General features: G+C 36.7%; 2 protein-coding genes across 4 annotated transcripts; one reads left to right on the forward strand and one right to left on the reverse strand.

Moving 5' to 3' along the window:
* The first annotated feature begins 3,750 nt into the window (after window positions 1-3,750).
* Window positions 3,751-11,932, forward strand: Ttc1 (Tetratricopeptide repeat domain 1). Of its 2 annotated transcripts, XM_019048198.2 has the most exons (6): window positions 3,751-4,206; window positions 5,616-5,789; window positions 8,071-8,256; window positions 9,599-9,653; window positions 10,851-10,996; window positions 11,606-11,932. In XM_019048198.2, exons 1-5 carry the CDS (start codon window positions 3,883-3,885, stop codon window positions 10,964-10,966), a joined length of 855 nt encoding a protein of 284 aa, XP_018903743.2. In that variant the 5' UTR covers window positions 3,751-3,882; the 3' UTR covers window positions 10,967-10,996; window positions 11,606-11,932. The 2 variants fall into 2 exon arrangements, with proteins under 2 accessions (XP_018903743.2, XP_018903742.2); XM_019048197.2 differs by having other exon boundaries at window positions 3,752-4,206; window positions 10,851-11,932.
* Window positions 11,933-12,001: 69 nt separating this feature from the next.
* On the reverse strand, window positions 12,002-19,861 carry LOC109034828 (stress-induced-phosphoprotein 1). 2 transcript variants are annotated; one of them, XM_019048199.2, is made up of 6 exons: window positions 19,726-19,861; window positions 18,313-18,495; window positions 17,443-17,533; window positions 16,819-16,962; window positions 15,295-15,418; window positions 12,002-13,850 (listed from the first exon to the last, which is right to left on the reverse strand). In XM_019048199.2, the coding sequence occupies exons 2-6, from the start codon at window positions 18,474-18,476 to the stop codon at window positions 13,840-13,842; spliced, it is 534 nt and encodes a 177-aa protein (XP_018903744.2). In that variant the 5' UTR covers window positions 18,477-18,495; window positions 19,726-19,861; the 3' UTR covers window positions 12,002-13,839. The 2 variants fall into 2 exon arrangements, with proteins under 2 accessions (XP_018903744.2, XP_072160886.1); XM_072304785.1 differs by lacking the exon at window positions 19,726-19,861 and adding an exon at window positions 18,918-18,942.

The following is a 19,861-nucleotide window of genomic DNA, read 5'->3' on the forward strand; positions in this document are numbered from 1 at the left end:
AGGCATTTGTACCAGTGGCGTGGCGTGAATTGCGATGTATCGATTGTTATGCCATTTAAACCTATGGTAAAGAATCGATTATTAAGGTGTTCGCTGCGAACACCCTGTTTATCGATCCTTTTCCATAGGTTTAAATGGCATAACAATCGATATATCGCAAAGCACGCCACGCCACTGATTTGTACCGAGTTTACGTAACGCAAAGAGATACGAGTTAACAATATTTTTTGAAGCACTGCTTATGGTGACTGCTAAATAAATTGAATCGGTCGATTTCAAAACCAAACAAAACCATTATCTAATAAACCCTAGAGACTGAGAATTCTTACGGACTTCAAGGTTCATCAAAAATGGTCTTGCTGCCTTTTTTTTTAAAAGCGACCAATTTCGATTAAGGTTGTAAGAAACGGAAGCGAATACGTAAAAATTTCGTGAGTTCTGAAGATATCACTGGCCTAGCAGTTCTGCAGCTCACGAGATTTCCTCATTAGCTATGCATCTATGAATTTTACAAAACATCCGCAGAGGGGTCAAAATGAGAAAAACATCTTCTTTCCTTCGACATTATTATGATAATGTACATAATACTTGATACTTGCACCCTGATCTATGTTTTTTTCTTCCTATATCATTCTCTCTCCCTCTCCTTCCTCTCTCTCTCCCTCACTATTTCTTTCCTCTCATTGTTTGGTTTTATTTTTTACTTCGCTGGTGGTGGTGTCAAATGTGGGGCTTGAAGGACAAGGCGCGTAAGGGCAGTTTTTGCTATTTCGAGAAATTCGTGTTTGAAGTTTTGAAATTACATGGATCCTAATGGCGGAGAGAAAGTTCAAACTGACTTTTTGATGCTTAAAAATTGGAATTTGGAAGCAAATTTTTCACAGAATTTGCTTTCAGACTGGTTTCACTTGAAATCATCAGCGTCTTAATTCTTTCAAAAACTGCACTTTTGCGCCTTGTCCACCAAACCCGTTAAATGGACTTAATTTTGCAAAACCGAAATTGTCGTGGCCTGTCTTTTCAAGTATCCTTCCTCTTGACTACATTACACTTGGAATACATCTAGCAATAAGGAGTCAGTAATCACACGGCTCATTAAAGAGAGTATCTATATCTACGTCTTTATTAAATACAATTAGCCAGCCCATATTGACGGTGTGAGTCGGCAATCAAATACCCTGGTAAAAATTGGCAGTAGAATCTGTGTTCCAAAATGCCTTGGACCTACAGCCGGCTGTAACATTTCCAATAGCTCCTACAGCCGGCAACACAATTTCTTAAAGCCTTTTATACCCGATGGCGATTAAGCAACAGCCTAGCGATATAGTGTATGCTAAACGTTAGTAATTACGGATGCTAGGACTTGGTGAGTTTTTGGACTACCGCTCTCTTTTTGGGCCGTAGTATCTTGATTTATTTTGCAAGTAAAGCTCCGTACTTTTGAAGGATGCCTGCCATTCCTAATATGTTGGAGCGCCTTCAATTTCGTATGATACTGTGCAATACCTCTGGTGTGAAATAGTTGTTACAAGCGCCGTGGTACGCTGCGGCGCGGCGCGGCGCGGCGGGCGGGCAGCCAGCGCGAGACGCGCATTGGCGCCTACAAACCTAACAGGGATACTTCACGCATTGCGCAATGCGTGAAGTATCCCTGTTAGGTTTGTAGGCACCAGTGCGCCGCCGCTCCGCTTTGTGTTAGGCTCTGATATTTAATCTCGTGGAGTCAGCGTTTTTAAACTCATGACTTTGAAATGTTTGCACACTCTGTATGGATTATTCTTATTTTAATAGATGAAAAAAAAATATGTAGTAAAGGAAAATATAATGTGCGTTTTGTAAATATTAAGGTGATTCCGTACAAACTTAAGGATTTACAAAGCACACGAATTTCTAAACAATTTCTTAAAGCCTTTTATAGCCGATGGCGAAAAAGCAACAGCCAGGCGATAAAGTGTAAAGCCCGGCGATAGGAACTATAGCCCGGCTGTATAATTTTTTATCGCTTCGTGTAGCCCGGCCGTATGATTTTTTCCACTTTCTACAGCCAGCTATATGATTTTCCATCGCCTTCCTCAGTCGGCTATAAGAACTCCTATGGTATTTTGAAACGCAGCTCTTATTGCCAATTTTTACCAGGGTAACTCGGTTTACGGCGTCGTAGACCTCCTGAAATACTTTATTTTTTAAACGGAAAACTACTCAACGGCAATTCTTTCCAACCGGCGTGATTTTTCTTCTCTTTGCGAAGAAAATTCTGCCGAAACTTCAAGGAATTATGTCAATTTGCTCTCATTTAAAAAAATAACATAGAGGCGGAAATTTTCAGACACCGCAAACGAGATATGCGATTGCGGACTTACGCCATCGGTATGCCATTCGTAGGTAAGAGTCGTCCATCAAAATTTCGCCTTCAATTTCACTGCATAGGCAACAAACATACCCAGGAGCAAGAATAATCATCTAATCAAGAACGCAAGTTTCTATTGCTCCATAAGCTCCGTTGACCCGATAAACGATGTTATCTATCGATACGTAGATATCGTCCATCTGAAGTTCGCCTCCAGTTTTGCTACATAAGCGACAGGAGGAGAGCACGAAATGATTATCTATTCGAAAACTACACAATCATCTCGTTCCATAAACTTTGCCAAATTAATGGACCATTCGCAAACCTTTTAACAATCGTCCACTTCAGATCCGCCTTCAATGGAGATGTTTGCATGTGTGAGGAATTTGCGATTTGATTGTTGATTCTAATGTAAAAGTTCGCGAGAAACACAATGGTGCCACTGGTTTTCTCTCAAATCAACTCCTAAGCTCAAGAAAAGCTCTCAAGTTGAGGCCAAAATGGAGAGGATATCCCACGCTATCCTGAGAGTCCACCTCTACATGAAGATCAACTCTCCATGCAAAGATAGGGAGCAAATGCATTAGCAGGGCTGCCACTTTTTTTGGGGACTCCAAAACTGAAAACACGGCAACCCTGCTAATGTATTGGCTCCCTATCTTTGCATGGAGAGTTTGTTTTGATGTAAAGGTGGACTCTCAGGGTAGGGTGGGATATCCCCTCCATTTTGGCCTCACTTTGAGAGCCTTTTTTGAGCTTGGGAGGTGATTTCAGAAAAAACCAGTGGCACCATGCGCATCGTGTTTCTCGCGAACTTTTACATAAGGATCAATAGTCAAATCGCAAATTCCTCACACTTGCAACATCTCCATTTCACCGTGTAGGCAACAAATATACCACAGAGAGCGGATAGTTATTATCATCATACATCAATACGTTTAATTTCATCAGCTTTCATGATAGAATAAATACCGGAGACCTTGTCGTAAATAATGTTTTCAAATATTGTGCAAGCTGTTTGCACCGTGACAAGTGATTTTCACGGAACAGCAATTTAGAAATGAATCGGGCAGATTTGATACATTGTTTGATCATGTAATCAGCGTTTTGAATGAGTTTTAGTCAGAAGTTAAGGTAATCAATTGAAATACTCGAAGCGAGGGAGAGTGGCAGGTTTAACTCTACTTTTGAGCCTCCCGGATCTCCGCTCGAGAAAGCGCTCGTGTTTGGAAAGAGCGCAAAATTGAAATTCCCGCTTTACTTTTTGCTTCCCGCGCGCGCAATTTCCTACCTTGTAAACCTTCCGGGATTGGTTTCAATCAAACATATCAGCGTCAGCTGATTGGCGGATTAGCGCCAAGACGGTGTCTAACCGGTGACAACTTGACTGCATCACCATGCATCGGCAGGTTTGTTGTTTGAGGTTATGTTTTGCTTCTCAGGAAAGTTTTTCGCTTGAAATTGTTCTGAACCGCTTTAATTTTGGTCGTTTTTGCTATGGTCGGATTTATTTTACGTTCTTCCAGGTGTGCAGTATGACAGACAATTCCCCTCAAAGTTCTTTAGCCAGCAGCAAGGCCGGTATCCCGTCTAACGAAGAGCTTATAGATGATTTAACCAAAGATTTAGAAGAGTCATGCTCAGTGGACAAGAAACCCTCCGACTCTAGCACAAATAATTTTAATAAGTTCTCCGAAGATCCTAACTTCGAGGAAAAAGATTTTGCCATTAGTGATGATGAGGATGAAAGTGAAGATGCAAAGGAGGATGCGGAGAAGGAGACAGAAGATCCAGAAGACTTCATCGATGAAGAGGCCTTGAAGCAGACAGAGTCAACGTATTCTGAGGAGGAAAAAGAGGTGGGACATTTTATCAGTTTTCTTCCTTTAATTCCAATGGTCCAGAGAAGCTGTTTTCCTACATCACAAAATGGGTGCTGGAAAGGGGTCCACTGATGCACCGTTGAGTGTTGTTACCTGCGTAATTTTCAGTACCATCTCTGCACGCAATTTTCAATTACAACTTCAACAGCACACAATTGAACCCCTTTTCAGCTCCCATTTTGCGACGCGGGAAAATGGCTAAAGTGAATTTTCAACCACTGCATCAATGAACCCTAAGAAATGCAAATGAATTGTATTGGTTGTGTTACTTATGTCAAGTGTGTTTTATATGCGTTAGAGTTCCTTTTAAATCAGTAAAGCCTCTGGATTTTCTATTTTCATGGCACCTAAAGGGGAACCTTTCCAAAGGATGGGTAGAAAACTGGCCATTTCATCATTTTGACAGCATGTCAAACTGTCTAGTTGGTTGGCAGTTAAATTTTTGTTGAATGATTCAATTTCCTCTTGTGGCATTTGTCTAATCTTCTCCTCCCTCGGTTCTACCCTCCTTCCTTTCAGTCAACAGCAGAGTGACACATTCCTGTACAACTGTCATTGTCTAAATGTAGCCTTCAACACTGTTAACAGCAATACATTAAGCTGACTCTGGCATTGTGAATAGACTAGACTCAGTGAATGTCAAGAACAAATACATGCTAATATGATTAACACCTGTCATGACTTTTACGTGTGAGAATGAGTCAAATCATAAAGTAACTGACCAATTAGAATTTTTAGAACTATGATCTCAAGGCGGATAAAGAATAGTGGTTGCATTTTGTACCCTCTGGACGTCACAACGCTTCAAGATGGCAGCCAAAATCAAAATGCGACAACCATTCTTTATCTGCCTTGCTATGATCTAAACTGGATTGCATTTTGCAAAAAGGAACCACTAGCATTGCAATGATGCTAAGATTGTGCAACTTCATCTTTTGCAATAAAATTGTGGGAATCGTGAAAAACTATGAAATTTAGATGGTAATTTTTGTCTTGAATTTACAGTTTTTAGCGAGTAAAATAGAAACTATGAATGGATAATCGGGTTTTTCCTCCAAGACAAAAGAAGATGCACAATCTTAGCAACATTGCAATGCTAGTGGTTCCTTTTTGCAAAATGCAATCCAACTACACACTTGATTCAGTCCACTGTAAAGCATTGAATGTTGAATCACTGAAACTGTTTGAAGGAATGCTCAAACATGTGATGCAAGGACGCAGGTAACCTGCGTTTGATAGTCTCAGGCAATCTTCACCTGGGGCTGGGTTATCAGGAGTGGGATAAGCTCTATGGACTACTTGACCATTGGTGAGAAGAATATAAACTTACCTGTAACACCAAGCTTTCTCTCGCCCTAATTTTTCTGTCTCTCAAAATGTTTCAGGAAGCCAAAAAAGAAGCCAACCGCCTTAAAGATGAGGGAAACGCGAAATTCAAAAATATGGAGTTCAAAGAATCTGCGCTTGCCTACACAGCAGGGTTAAGGACGTGCCCTCTATGCTTCACCAAAGATCGAGCCATTCTGTATGCCAATAGAGCTGCCGCCAAAATCCAATTGGTATACTATTACTCCATCCAAACTTCTCATGTAGTCCATGCCAAATAAGGTTGCTCCAGAGGGTTAGGTCTAGAGTCCCTTCATACTGAGAGTCAAGACAATTTGAATCCATTTCTGATTGGTTCCCGTATTTTAGGCCTCCACAGTGTCACGAACGGGAATAAAGATTACATTTTCACCGATTGCAAAGATTATAATCTGGAATGGACCAGGGAATTACGGGTTCGGCAAGGAACAAACGGAATGAGAGGAGGAACGGAGAGAGGCATTTGAGAATGGGCCGATCAAAGATTACGAAAAACGTTCAATTTCTGTAATCTTTATTCCCGTTTGTGACATTCATGAGCCGAATTGTCTTGACTCTCAGTATAAAGGGACTCTAGTTAGGTCCAGAGGAGGAGGTCTTCAGTTTAGCATTAAAAGTAATTACTAGGATTAAGATGGTGGATCCTCTGTCGCACTCAAAAAGGCGTAAACTTATTTTGTGTGGACTCTAATTATCTTCCATTGCTGAGAATACTAACCGGAATCAGCATAGGAGCCGACCTTACTACATTTCGCGTCGTCCAATTTCCTCTCATGTTTTATTTTTTAACAGAGAACTGCGAAGGGTGTTCAAAAAGTTTTGCACATTTCCAGGTTTTGAGCGAACGAAGGCAGCTATCGATTTGCGATTTGTGTGTGCTTAAAGTAGACATAATTACCAATGAAACAAGACCAAGAACTGCTCTTTAGCTTAAAAAATGACTGAGATACAGGGTTTTGAAAATGACAAGTAGCATGATCGCCTCCAGGACTTTTAGCTGTGTTTGTCCAGAAAAAAAAAAGTTAAATAAGAATTGAGTGTTTTTATTGAAACAACTCACTAAATCTTATAAAAATTTACAAACTTTAAGGTTTTTCATCAGATGACATGGCTGACTCAACATTCGGCCATTTTCCAAAGTATTATCCACCACTTTGAACATAAAGTTTCAGCCGTTCTGCCTTCTTCTTGAGGCTCATCTTTTCAAAGTCTTCTTGACGGAGGGTTTTGAAGAATTTTTGAACAGCGGTTGATCTCAGCTATGAAATCAAACTGTGTGCCTTCCAAAAATTTCTTTAACTCAGTGAAGAGCCAAAAATTACACAGAGCCAGGTCCGAACTATAGGGGGGTTGCAGGATGATGACAATGTTGTGTTTTTTCATGAACTCCTGGGTGAACTGGGCCGTGCATTGTCTTGATGCAACATACATGTTTCTTTGATATCCGGTCCTTTTTTGCTAATGTGCCACCGCAGCGTTGTCAAGACCGAGCAGTTGTATTCTTTGTTCACTGTTTGGTTTGCAGGTACGAAATGTTGGTACACCAATCCCTGATGATCGAAAAATCATTGATTCCTTCAATTATATTTTGTAGCTAAAAATCCTGGAGGCCTTTACGCTGCATGTCACTTTCAAAACCCTGTATCTCTGTCTTTTTATAAGCTAGAGAGCTGCTATTGGTCTTGTGTTATTGGTAATTACGTCTACTTTAAGCACACACAAATCACAAATCAATAGCTGCTTTTGTTCGCTCAAAACTCGGAAATTTGCAAAACTTTTTGGACACCCTTTGTATACTACTAAAAATTTTTGAACCCTCTCTGAATTTAGTCTCTATAATTAAAAATATACTACAAGTTTCAGTGTAGCTTGGTTTTGTATTCAAAAACGAAAACAGCAGAGGAAATTTGACATACTCAATGGCACTAATAGGGCCATGTCTTGTCTTATCTTGCCAATGTAGCTAGAAATCGTTTCAGGAATTGGGCTGCTGGAATCTTTTTGGTTCGAAGTTAGGAGTGCAGAGGCCAAACGAAGTACAATTTTGAGCAAATGCCAATTAAATTCACTGTCCACTGTGTTTGGGGCTTTACCCTTGCATATCAATTGTTGTGTTCCATCATTTCAACTTCTCTTTTTTCTATGAATGAAAGCGGGCAATTATTTTTAAACAACTTTCTAGGAGGTAATTCTCCATTGGGCTAACTTGACTTGGTTTGACCTGTAATAACCAAGAAAAAGTCTACTATGGGTGGTCCAGATCACTTAGTGTAAATCTATGATAAGTCTCATGTCTGCACCTGACACTATTTCCAATGAGTCAAACATGGATTTATTTTGAATTTTTGTGTTGGTAACCTGAATTTTAATGGTAAATTGGTGACATGGATTTTTTAACTCTTGAACTCATAAGATCTCCCAATTTTTTTTCATATTTTGGGTTTTATTTCATTGTCATTATTTTTTTTTTTCTAGGATTTGAAATCAGCAGCGATAAAAGACTGCTCTAAATCCATTGAATTGGAACCAACGTACATAAAACCATACATTCGGAGAGCTAAACTTTATGAGCAGACGGACAAGCTGGATGAAGCTCTAGCAGATCATAAGAAAATTATTGAATTGGACCCTAGACAAAGAGAATCATACCAGGCTATTCCTGTGAGTGAAAAAAAAAAAAAAAAATTAATTCTACCATCAATTCTATTTTTTAATATCTACAAATTCATATACTTAGAACAAAATTCCAATTGCTAAAGCTACTTGTGATTGTAGTATCATTGTCTCAGTTTTACATCAATCTTTGCTGTTTTTTAAATGCATATTTTTGTTCACACTATTCACTGACCTCAGTCAACCCGTCGTTATAAAAGAAAACTGAAAATTTTAAATGATTTTCTCCCTTTTTAACCTTAATTGCCCGAATCTTGTTGGCTACAATCAACTGCAGGTGAGAAATGTAACCTCTCAATTCAACTGTAAGTCAGGAAAATTATGTTGTATACCCAAGCTGTGCGCAAGTTGAGCTTTTTTTTTACCAGCAGGCTCTAGTCACCCAATGGCAGTTCCTTAATGTTGCAAACAATTTAGCAGCAATCAAACAATAAAATCAACATCCTTGCTGCAACTTTCAGACATACGTTAACTGGCCAACAAAATTTGGACAAAGATTTGTGAATTGTGGAACTTTTACTGTTATAGAACAGTTTACTCAAGTTTATTAAGAGAGTCATTACTATTAGCTATTTAGAGCTCTTTATTAAATTTAAAGACGTCGCAAAACACTTTTAAACTATGTATAAAAAAAATGAAAGAGACATTGTAGCAGAAATAACTGGCTCCATTCATCTGATTTCTTAAAACACGAATGGATTTACGATCAGAGGCAATCCACTCCAAAAGTACCAGGAGACCAACCGGAGACACCTTTTTACTGTCGTAGTTGCAGAGTAATATGTTTGCAGTTCTGAACCTGAGACCAGGACGTGGTAATTATTTTTGGTTTTTGGTCGAAAAATGTGATCAAAAGCTGTGACTATTTGCCAAAAATATGCCCACATGAATTTGCGCAAGTATTTGTGCTTGCTTGTTTGTTAGTGTTGATACAATGTGTGATTGTGTGTTTGAGTGTTATTCATAAGCTGGTTTGCTTGATCCAAATGAGCCAATCAAAATGGGTCATCGATGGGACTGTAGAGAGTTGCGGATCAAATTTGAGAGGCGCCTTTACTTTTTGATCAACATGAATCGCAAACAGAGTATTGAATGAGTGTGTCTAGACACTGGGTTTCCAAATAATATTAATCCAAAAGTAGAAAAGCCTCCTTATTTTGATTGGCAATACTTAATTGTCGGACTGATAATCCAATCTATTGGGCACATTTTGTTAGTGGAAAGTGAACATTAATGTCAACTTAGAGTTCAGAGTTGTATCTTGATGTCGTGCGTAATTCTGTTCAATGAGTCGTTATTTATTTTTCCCTTTCCTTTTTTTTTTTCTCAGAGACTCCAAGACGAAATCAATGTGAGGAATGAAAAACTAAAAACAGAAATGTTAGGTAAGTCATCAATTTCGTTTTTTCACTGATCTAAATCATAAGAATCTAGGAGCCTCAGAAAACACTTCGAAAATGGTTACTTTGGAAAAAACTTAAGAAGGCCTCAAAAGTACTTGATTTCTTCAGAATGTGCTTGAAGATTCTTGGAACTTTACAGCAATGCCCTGATTATCAGTTGATTTGTGTCGAGGGCTACATCGGATATTAGAAAAGTTGGATAATAATCAAGACCACCAAAATAAGACTGAAAAAGTGCTATTTCAGGCTCTGTTCGTAACCAAGAAGCACAATCTTGACCAAATTTCAACCGTATTCATAAAACACAGTTGTATAATTGGACAAAAAAAAAACACAGAAAACCAGACACATATTACTCAATCCTCACCCAAAAAACCAGTTTGTGTTGTGTTGGCTAACTTGGTCTTGACAAAAAACTCGAATTTGACCATGTAAAAAAACTGAACCTCCAGATAAAAGGTAGGGCATTACTGTACTTTTTGTCAGTTCTCAGCAGTTTTGGTGAAGAGATAAAACAGCATATTCGACGATTGACTTATCAGCGGATAACATGTCTGCAACTGAAACTCCTTTTTTTTTCTTTTTTTTTATGTGAACAATAAAAACGTAGGATTTTCACTCATATAAGTACAAAACTCAAAAATAAAATAGGTTTACATTGTATTATTAGAGGACTGAAAAGTTTCATTCTTTAGCTACAGGGCTCATTTTGGGAGCTAGCTAACATGTGCCGAAAACGTTTTTCACCCACCAAAATTTTCTGGCTGAATTTCCCTCTTTTTTTCTTTGAAATAAATATTGCCACCGTCCAACCAAAGTATTGCAAGCACCATTAACGCTGTGTCAATGTTGTTTTAATTATTTCTTAAACACTCAGGCACAAATTTCCATGACAATTCAGAGGTGCATCTAGATGACATAAGAAATATTACATAAAATTTTCATGCGATTCTGTTCAGAAGTTTTTGTGTAAAAAATTGGACAAATTTGAGTAGTTGGCCAATGTAGTGCGTAAACACTAGTGGCACTTGAGATACTTCAGCCAGAAGGTGTGTGTGTGTATATGTGTGTGTATATATATATATATAATTTGTCTTATCCTTTCTTCAAGAATCGAATCTCATCCTCCGATTTTAGGCAAGAAATACATTCTACTTGTATTTTTTTATTTCTTCACAGGTAAGTTAAAAGACCTGGGCAATATGATTTTACGACCATTTGGATTATCAACCAATAATTTCCAAGTCCAGCAGGATCCAAACACAGGCGGATATTCAGTCAACTTCAAACAGTGATTTCACCCAGCAACGGTTCGTATCCTGAAGGTGCGTTTTTCTGGAGAGATCTCTCCTCTTCAATCAGGTCCTAAGTATTAAGTGATCTTGATATTAGGCAATAATTTTTATGCTGCTCATTAAAGTTGCACCCTCAACGTAATGTATCAATGACACTGCGATGTTTTCGTAAAATTTCAAAGGTCATCATTTCTAACGGCTAGGTCTACTCTGTTTTTTATTTTATACTAATCCCAGAAATTTATGGGAAAATGCTATGATGCCTCATTTTCCCTTCGATTAAACTACTATCAAGTCAATTTATTGGCGGAATCATTTTTTGAAAGTGCTTCTCTTTCAATTTTCTCGAATAAATTATGCTTAAAATGATAAATGGACAGGTTTAGAGTGCAGTGTTTTGAAATCTCATCTCCTATTATAATACTTTTGAAGGAAGTCAACCGACATTTATGCTTGAAATTTTGTGGAGCTAACCTTGCATACAAACAAGAAAAATCGCAATAATTTGCAAGTAAGAATATCGGTCGGTTTCCTTTCAGAAGATTAAAATAGGAGATGAGATTTTAAAATACCAAAATGTATATGTGACTGATCCTCTACAACTCTATCCAATTGATTAAAGTTTTTTTTATGTTCAAGGGATAGAGAAGAACAGATCAGATTCTTTGAGAGTGGTATTTTGATGTTTTGAAAGTTCAGGATGGTAAGGAAAAAACTCAAGTCCTCAAAGTAAAAATACTACCTATTTGAGGATAACTGAAAAGTAATCTTTAAAATTCAGTTTTTCTTTATTCAATTTCCAATACCCCAAAAAATTTGTTTTTCTTATGTTAATTTTTGATATTTACCAGATGTGATTTTCAAGTTTCCTTTGTTTTAAAACTAATTGTATATATCAGTCCTTTCTATTTATCAACGTGTGGTTGATGATAGTGACTTTTGTAAATAAATGGTATTGAAAATGTTTTTTGAAAAAGGTTTCCTCATTTACAGCAGATATAAAAGTCAAAATAAATAGGAGAAGGAAGGACAAGATTCATCACAACAAAAAATTCATTTATTCTCCAATTTTTATCACAATCTTTTAAAACTGTTAAATACTCTTCTGATACACGCAGATCATCATATAGCCTACATTTTGCGATAAGAAATTACAATTTTAACTCATTTTAAAAACAACAACTTATTGATGGTGAAATTGCAAAAATACGCATCCCGTTTCAAAATCCCCGCTCCTATTTCTTTTTTTTTTAAAAAAAAAAGGAGACTTAACCACCATGGCTTGAAATGTTCACACATTATTCTTCAACAAAAGAAGGAAAACGGAAGAAGGTCTCAAGAAATGATGTTCAGTAGTTTTCCACGTAGAAGGTATTTGTATGATGGAAAGTCAGGAAAGTCACAAATCGAAATACGCAATTCTGCTGTTTTACCATCGATACATACCATTAGTTACCCGATGCAGACGCAATGCAGGTAAATGGACGGTTATGGATGAGCCGGGAAAAGTAATTCCTTAATGCCAAATGATGTTTATTTTAACACAATAATAGAGACTACATACAAGCTTAAATGCAAAAAAGGCTTCTTAAAAAGAAATATTATCAATTAGTTTAAAATGCAAGTCTGGGTGTCCCTAGAACATTTTTTAATACTTCGTCAACCAATTTTATGCTCAAAAAAAGTGCTTTTTTCATAAAATTTGGATCTAAATAAACTTTTGCTTAAAGCTGCTGCCTCTTTAAGTTTGAAAATAACAATAACTTATACGAGAAAATCAGGGAAAATTTTTTTTAAAAGCATTGCAAATTAGAACTCGCATTTTTTTTCAAAGAGGCAAAAATCTAGAAGTTTGTGTGCTTGGGTATCAATTACTGACAACGAATGACCGTGACAAAGCTATGGGATTCTGTCTTCATAAAACAACACTTAGACTGCAAAATCATTTTGAATTAACTTGATCGATAAATAGCATTGTTGCAACGGAGATTTCTCAATCAGGCTTACTCAAAAATGATTCGATAATTGACTCGCCGAATTGTAACATTTTCAAAATATTTGATGTTTGAAAATTCATGAAATGAGCTCGCTCTTTTCAATTAAAAACAGCAACCATTCAGATGCCAAATCCGCAACGAAATGCTGCCTTGTACCAAACCAAGGCAAAAGTGAATTGACAGATAATTGACTGCATGGGCACTTAACAACGTACTATAAAATCAGTCTAATATAACTATGTTATGTTAACTTGAGCCTTAAAGTGAGAACAGTTTATACCGTGGGTATAAAACGACTTAACTTATAAAAAATTGTGTACAAAAATAAAAAATAATAAGAGAAAAAAATTACAATATGAGCCTGCATGAAAATTAAATGCTACCTTCACAATGTCATGGTAAATAAAAATTCATCAATGAAATGGTAACTTAGTAGAAAATTTTACTCAAACTTTGATCTCTTGACTAGGTACTTGCTCCACCGTTCAGAAGAAAAAAACTGTAGCTCCATTCAACTTTTTATCAATTAGCTTCAGACAAAATGCTGTTATGCCAGAAAACTAAAAAATTCATTCTTTCCTATTCCAAGTTGACTCTGGAATACCGATAGGAATTTAGGATGAAAAAATAAAGCATTCTAGCAATTCAGTTTTCTTGTGAAAAAAAATACAAAATTTGGAGTGAGTTACAGCGTTTTTGCTGGGAACAGCAGAGCTGCGTTTGTTTACATTCAGCTGCTGAAAATCAGACGAGCAAAAAAAAGGGGTAAAAATATTCTCCTGCCGATGATACCCTGGAAAAAATCTGGTGAAGATCAGGTAGTTCAAGCACAGATTCCTAAATGATCCAAGCACCCAATTTGTAAATGTGGTTAACTTAGAAGAGCCCTGCAAAGAAAATCAAAATTGCGGTGAGACACAGGAAACAGGAATGGCGTCAGAGGTGTGAGTACTCTTCCAAGTTACACAATCTCTGTTGTGTCAAAGGTGTAAAATCTTTGCTCTAGGGGTGACTAATAGTCAGAAGATAGAAATGAATGGACCACTAGACAAGGTACGAATTTATGCAGTCTGATACATGTTCCATAATGAGAATTTCACGTAGAGCACGATTCGTGCGATGAAAATGAATGAAACAAACTCCTTACGAAGATATTAACGTTTTTCTTTCACATTGGTTACGAGGAATTTGAACTGCCTGCTGACAAGAAACTCAAAGCTCTACGAGAGTCAAATCGCGCACTGACACGATTTCAGCAAGCTTCTCAATCGAGCAATGTTCATTTCCCACCATATGTTGTTCAAACTATAAGCAATTTGCTACAGCTGAGCCAAAGCCTCAAGATTGAGGGTGCCTGACTTATATATCGCAGAGACTGTCATGATGACGCTTAGCGCACAATGCGAATCATGTAGAGCATTGAGTGTTCATGAGCAGCTAGTTTGAATTCACCAATCAAGAATCATTAAATATCTTCGGAAGGAGTTGATTTCGGTAATTTTTGTTGTACGCATCGTATTTTACGTGAAATAGTTAAGAAATATGTATCAGAATGCTGAAATTTGTACCTTGTCTAGTGGTCCATTCTGCTGTGCTGAGAAAAACCACCGTATAAACATTTGAATAGTGCCAAACCTTTAACAATGAAAAATTTATTTTTGAAGAAGTTCATAAATGTTTTTCCTTGAAATTTTCAAATACTGTGAGATCAAATACGAATGAAATGCATTGGAAAATTGGAAGAGAACCATTCGCATGTTATCCATGTAATTCGTATTTTATCAAAAGAAATTTGGCAACGCTCTAGATTAGAAGAAGTATTTAGTGGTTGGCAATGCCTGATTTCAAGTTGGCAGTAGTCAGAATAGACCCTGGAAGTTTTTTTATGCCAAGTGAGCTCTCTATGTCAAGTGGACAGTCCTGTTCTTAAGCATTCAAGATACCTATAGAACTACAGAAAAAATATTATGAACCTTGGCCTGAACTTTGAGCTGATCTTGCTTGCTCAACCAGGCTGAACAGTCAGTAAAACTTTGAGAATTCAGTTTGAACGATCTGTAATAATCCTAAGGGTATGTTTATCATTTACCAAGTGTTGAGAAACGTCAAATTTCTTGAGAACTTATTTATCTTAGGGGCCATTCATAAAATACGAGTTTAAGTAAAGCTGAAGATCAGATTTTTAGACTCCTCCACTCCTGATAAAAGGCACATTCATGACATAGGTCTACTTCCCCCTAAAAAAAAATTGTAACACTGATTAACCCCCCTCTCCCTCACAGAATCATTTGGTGATGAATTTTGGATTAATTCATTACGACAGGCACCTACCTTTTTTTTTCTTCTTTTTTGATGGTTTGTTTTGCGATTCTAGTGCAACTGCCCGTTCTAACATCTTATTCAAATCTTCATCAGAGTAGTATAGGTCACTGCCCTTTTGCGACCCTTTTACAGCCTGCAAGATAAAATGAAAACACATTTCGATGAGCCAATAAAGTTTAAAATCATAAGATTTGTTTCTTTCCTTTAAGTTCAAGGGGATCGTACTGAAAATTATCAAAATCAACCTTTAAAAAAGATGAGAGATTTCATTTCTTACATTGAAATTGGTAAGTTCAAACTTCTTACTCACAAAGAAAACATAATTCGTGAAAGAGCCAATCAACCATTAAAATCATCCTAAAGGCAATGGACAGTAAAATTTGGAATGTAAAAAAACTTAAAAAGTTATTAAAATGTCCGAGTAGGGGCATCTTTTTCTGTTCTTTTATAAGTAAAATTTAGGTGCATGAAAAGTGCAGTAAAAAAAAAAGTTACAAATAACAGGTAACAGCAAAATTATATTATATGATTGGTTCTAAAAATTACTCATTCTGTGCTAAACGTAAAATAAACTGCAAAATATGTGATATGAACTGAAATTTGTTGTGAAATTTACAAACAATTTTTATTGAAATTTCCTGAAATAAAGCAATAAAAAACTTACTCAAGGACAAAGAGGCATTTTTACGTAAAGAAGAACCAAAAAGGTATCTTAACCGGGATATGAAAAAAGTTCGATTAAGAGTTTTCTCTTTGAAATTTCCCGATTTTTCATCTTTTTTGACACGGGTAAAACGTATCATTCGTCAAAAAATAAAATTTGAGTCAAGAAAACAATCTTCTTCTAACACACACAGTGCTCGCAATTTCGTCCAGACGAACTCATTCTTGTTGATATGATGATAAGATTACTGACAGTGTAACTGTATCTCGACTGCGTTGTTTAAAAATCTCCGCTTCTTTTCCACACCTCAAAAGGAGAATGGATTGAGCCAACATCATGGCTAGAAATTTCGGCAAAATATTCTTTACATAAAGAGGAAAAATCACCGAAATTTAGTAAAATGATGTATTGTAGATTTCAAAGTAGAAAATAAAGTATGACAGGAAGTCTCCAGCGTCGAATACCAAGCTACGCATTTTTGCAGTTTCATCATTGTTCTTTAATCACAAAGCGCACTGGCCCTCCATGCAAAGGAATAAGTTAAATACAACTGGGAACGGATGATTATTTAATACAAATCCAAATAATCAAAACTTTTTTATTCCAATTCTTTCCATTGATTGGGAGATCGAATCTTCAAATAATCGATAAATGAAATAATCGTCCATCTCTACAAGTAATCCATGCATGTTTGCATATTAAGGATGGTCTATTTCACGCTATTGATTATGATTATTCCAAACTTTTCGATTTTGATTGTTTCGATTACTTTCAGAAATCCAACCTTTCAACTATCGAATAATTGATTAGAGAGATATATGATGTTATGTGATGATCTCAAAAAAAAGAAGAGAATGAAATTGACTTACTCGACTGGAATCCATGGCAGCGAGATTGGAGACCCTCCTTACTTTATTTTGACTCTGAACTTGACATAATAATCTCTGGGCTTCTGCACAGTTGGGATCTAGTTTCAAAAGGTAATTTAGACTATGTTCAGCTTCTGTAAACCTCTTCAAAACAAAAATAAAACAAAAAAGGATTATAGGAGGAGAGAGGAAAAATTAACTTTCATTCCTGGTGCAATTCTGACAAAAAGTAGTTGTAAGCTGTCACCTAAAAAATATTTGTCCGATCGAAATTTTATGAGCAAACACTATTTGCTGAGTGAAAATGATGTAATGGAGCACTGTAATAGCTGGGAAAATACTGATGGTCTAAGTGCGGAGTCACGTATCCCTATTTACATATTACAGACTTCCGGTTATAATGTATTTCTTCTTCAGAAAAGTAGTCAAGATAGTTTCTTGAAAACATCCTTGATTTTTCTTCTGTCAGCAGAATATTCTGCTGAATAAATATTTCAAGCTGTAAAGTTGGCATGTCTCCCTTCAAAAAAATAAATTGGAGTGGAAATGTTGAAACACCACAATGGAAATATGTGGTTTTGCACTATGTAATCATACAGACGAAAAAGTAATTTTTCAATTTACCTTGACCGCCGCAAGCGCTTCTGCATTTCTGTAGTGGGCTTTGGGATACTGAGGGAAAAGTTTCACCATATTCTCTGCATCCTGAAGAGCTCTGAAACCAGTTAGAAAATTAAAATTTAGCCTGCTCTTCTCAAACAATATACCTTCCAACAGTGAAATTACCAGACCATGTATCTCATCAGTGGTGTTTAAAAATCTCCGCTTACATTTAATTTTTTTGAAGGAGATCAAATCAATATCATTCCTTAAAATGCTCACAGTTTTCTCCGCACATAGAGGAGAAATCACAGAAGTTTTCAAGAATTGACGCTGCATAGTTTTCCATTTGAAAATTAAAGTATGACAGGAAGTCTGCGATGTCACAAACCGAATACGTTGTTTGGTAGTTTCACCGTCGTTTTGTAGTGAGAGACGCACGGTTACCACTCTCCAAATTTTCCAATTTTTTCACTAATTTTTTAGCATCTGTTCCTGCTCATGAAATGTACTGAAATGAGGTTTAAAACATTATGATACATTTATTTACAGTCACAGCTGACTGTTGAAACAAATATCAAAGGCTTAAATCGAGGAATGCGTACCAACCTCCATTGCAGTGCTTCAAAATCTCCGACTACGTTTTGTTTATGGAAGAAAACTGAAAAAAATTTGCTGAGAATAGTTCGAAACAAGTGAAGATAATTCACAGTGACAGTCTAGAACAACTGTTGGTTGGTTTTCTGTTAAAAAATAAAACCTGAGTCGAGATAAGCAATTTTTCGTTTGGAGAAGAGAATACATTTTTCGACTACAGCCAAAGATAATATGAAATGCATAAGGAGGCCCCATTTGAGAGATCTACTCATTTTATGAGCATGATAGATGCCTTACCTTTTGAAATTATTCAATTTTAAAAGGCAGAAACATCTATTGTTCCACAGTTTTTCATCCTTGGGAAACTTGGCAATAGCTTTGTCTAAAATCTGGACGGCTCCATTGTAATCAGCAAACACAGCCTTCTGGTAGGCTTGACTGCCCAATTCCTGTAAAGACATGATGAGAAACGGATGATGCCTGAAACAAATCAATAGTAAAACATTTGAAAAAAAAAAAAAAAACCTCAAACCTGTGCATGCAGATGGCACTTTAATTGAGTTTTGCTATGAAAAATGATTAACTGAAGTCTTAACATCAAATGAGCAAGCTAAAATCCATGATTTAAAAAAGCCTCTGGTAAAAGGATAGTTTTCATGTTGAATTTCTCGATAAAAGCCGAACAGGATAAATGATTCTACCTCGTTGATTCTTTAAAACTTGCGGAAATTCAGTTCTGTTTGCCGATGTTTAGGATGTTTAAAATACTACATGATGTCGGTGCCGACCACTCGTTGTCACTTCTTCTCCTTGTACACTTGAAGTGTATTTTATTCTCATGCACATAAATATCCAGAAGCTTTGATAAATTAAAAATGTATGTCCTATTAATAAAACTATACTTAGTTCAGCCTTCAGCAAGCAATCTTAACATCTTGACAAAGGCCGGCACAAATCGCAGCCAATTATGCATAGATAGTTTTAAGCATTTTGATGAAGGAGCAAACAAGACAGGTACTAGGACTGGTGCTTATCATTGAATAGGAAAAAAGCATGGTTGCCTGATACTGGAGCTTCCTGGGCTTGCTTATCAGCCAATCAGACACCCGACAACCACTTTTGAATTCCTTTTAGAAAATAGTTGACATGGAAAATCGAACCATATGTGGTTTTTTTTTCTTTTTTTTTTTCAAATTCATTCAATTTCTCGGAAAAAATATGTTTACGGCTGAATTCTCAGGGATCTGGCGTTTTGACTAATGTATAGTACATCCCTCTTTCTCCAAAATACACCAAAGATCTTGATTTTTGAATTTTCAGTTTCCTTCCACTTGGGTTGATGTCCTTGACTGTCCCGCTGATTCAAGTGGAAGAAAATTGAAAATTGATAATTGAAAAATCAAGATCTTTAGTGTTTTTTGGAGAAAGTGGGATGTATAATACATCAGTGAAAACGCCAAATTCCCGAGAAATCAGTCGTAGACATACTTTTAACGAAAAATCATTTGAATTTGATTCCGATTTCCTATGTTATTTTCCATAAGGAATTCAGAAGTGATCATTAAGAGTTTGATTGGCTGAAAAGCAAACACGGGAAACTCAGGGGACCCAAACTAGGCAACTACTGATAGACCGAAAAAACTGAGAAAACAGGTAAAAATATTTAAGATCCACTCTCGAAGTATGTGGGGGAAATCAAAGGCTGCTCACCTCACGGTCAGTTGGAAGAAACTTGGAAGAAAGGGAGAAACATGACATGCACATGCGTCTATGCGATGCAATCATGCAAGTAAGAAGTAAACACATTTCTAACCTAAAAACACTCACCGTCAGACTCGTCCAGAAC

The sequence above is a fragment of the Bemisia tabaci genome, chromosome 9 (assembly GCF_918797505.1).
Source record: "Bemisia tabaci chromosome 9, PGI_BMITA_v3".
Classification (NCBI taxonomy): Eukaryota; Metazoa; Arthropoda; class Insecta; order Hemiptera; family Aleyrodidae; genus Bemisia; species Bemisia tabaci.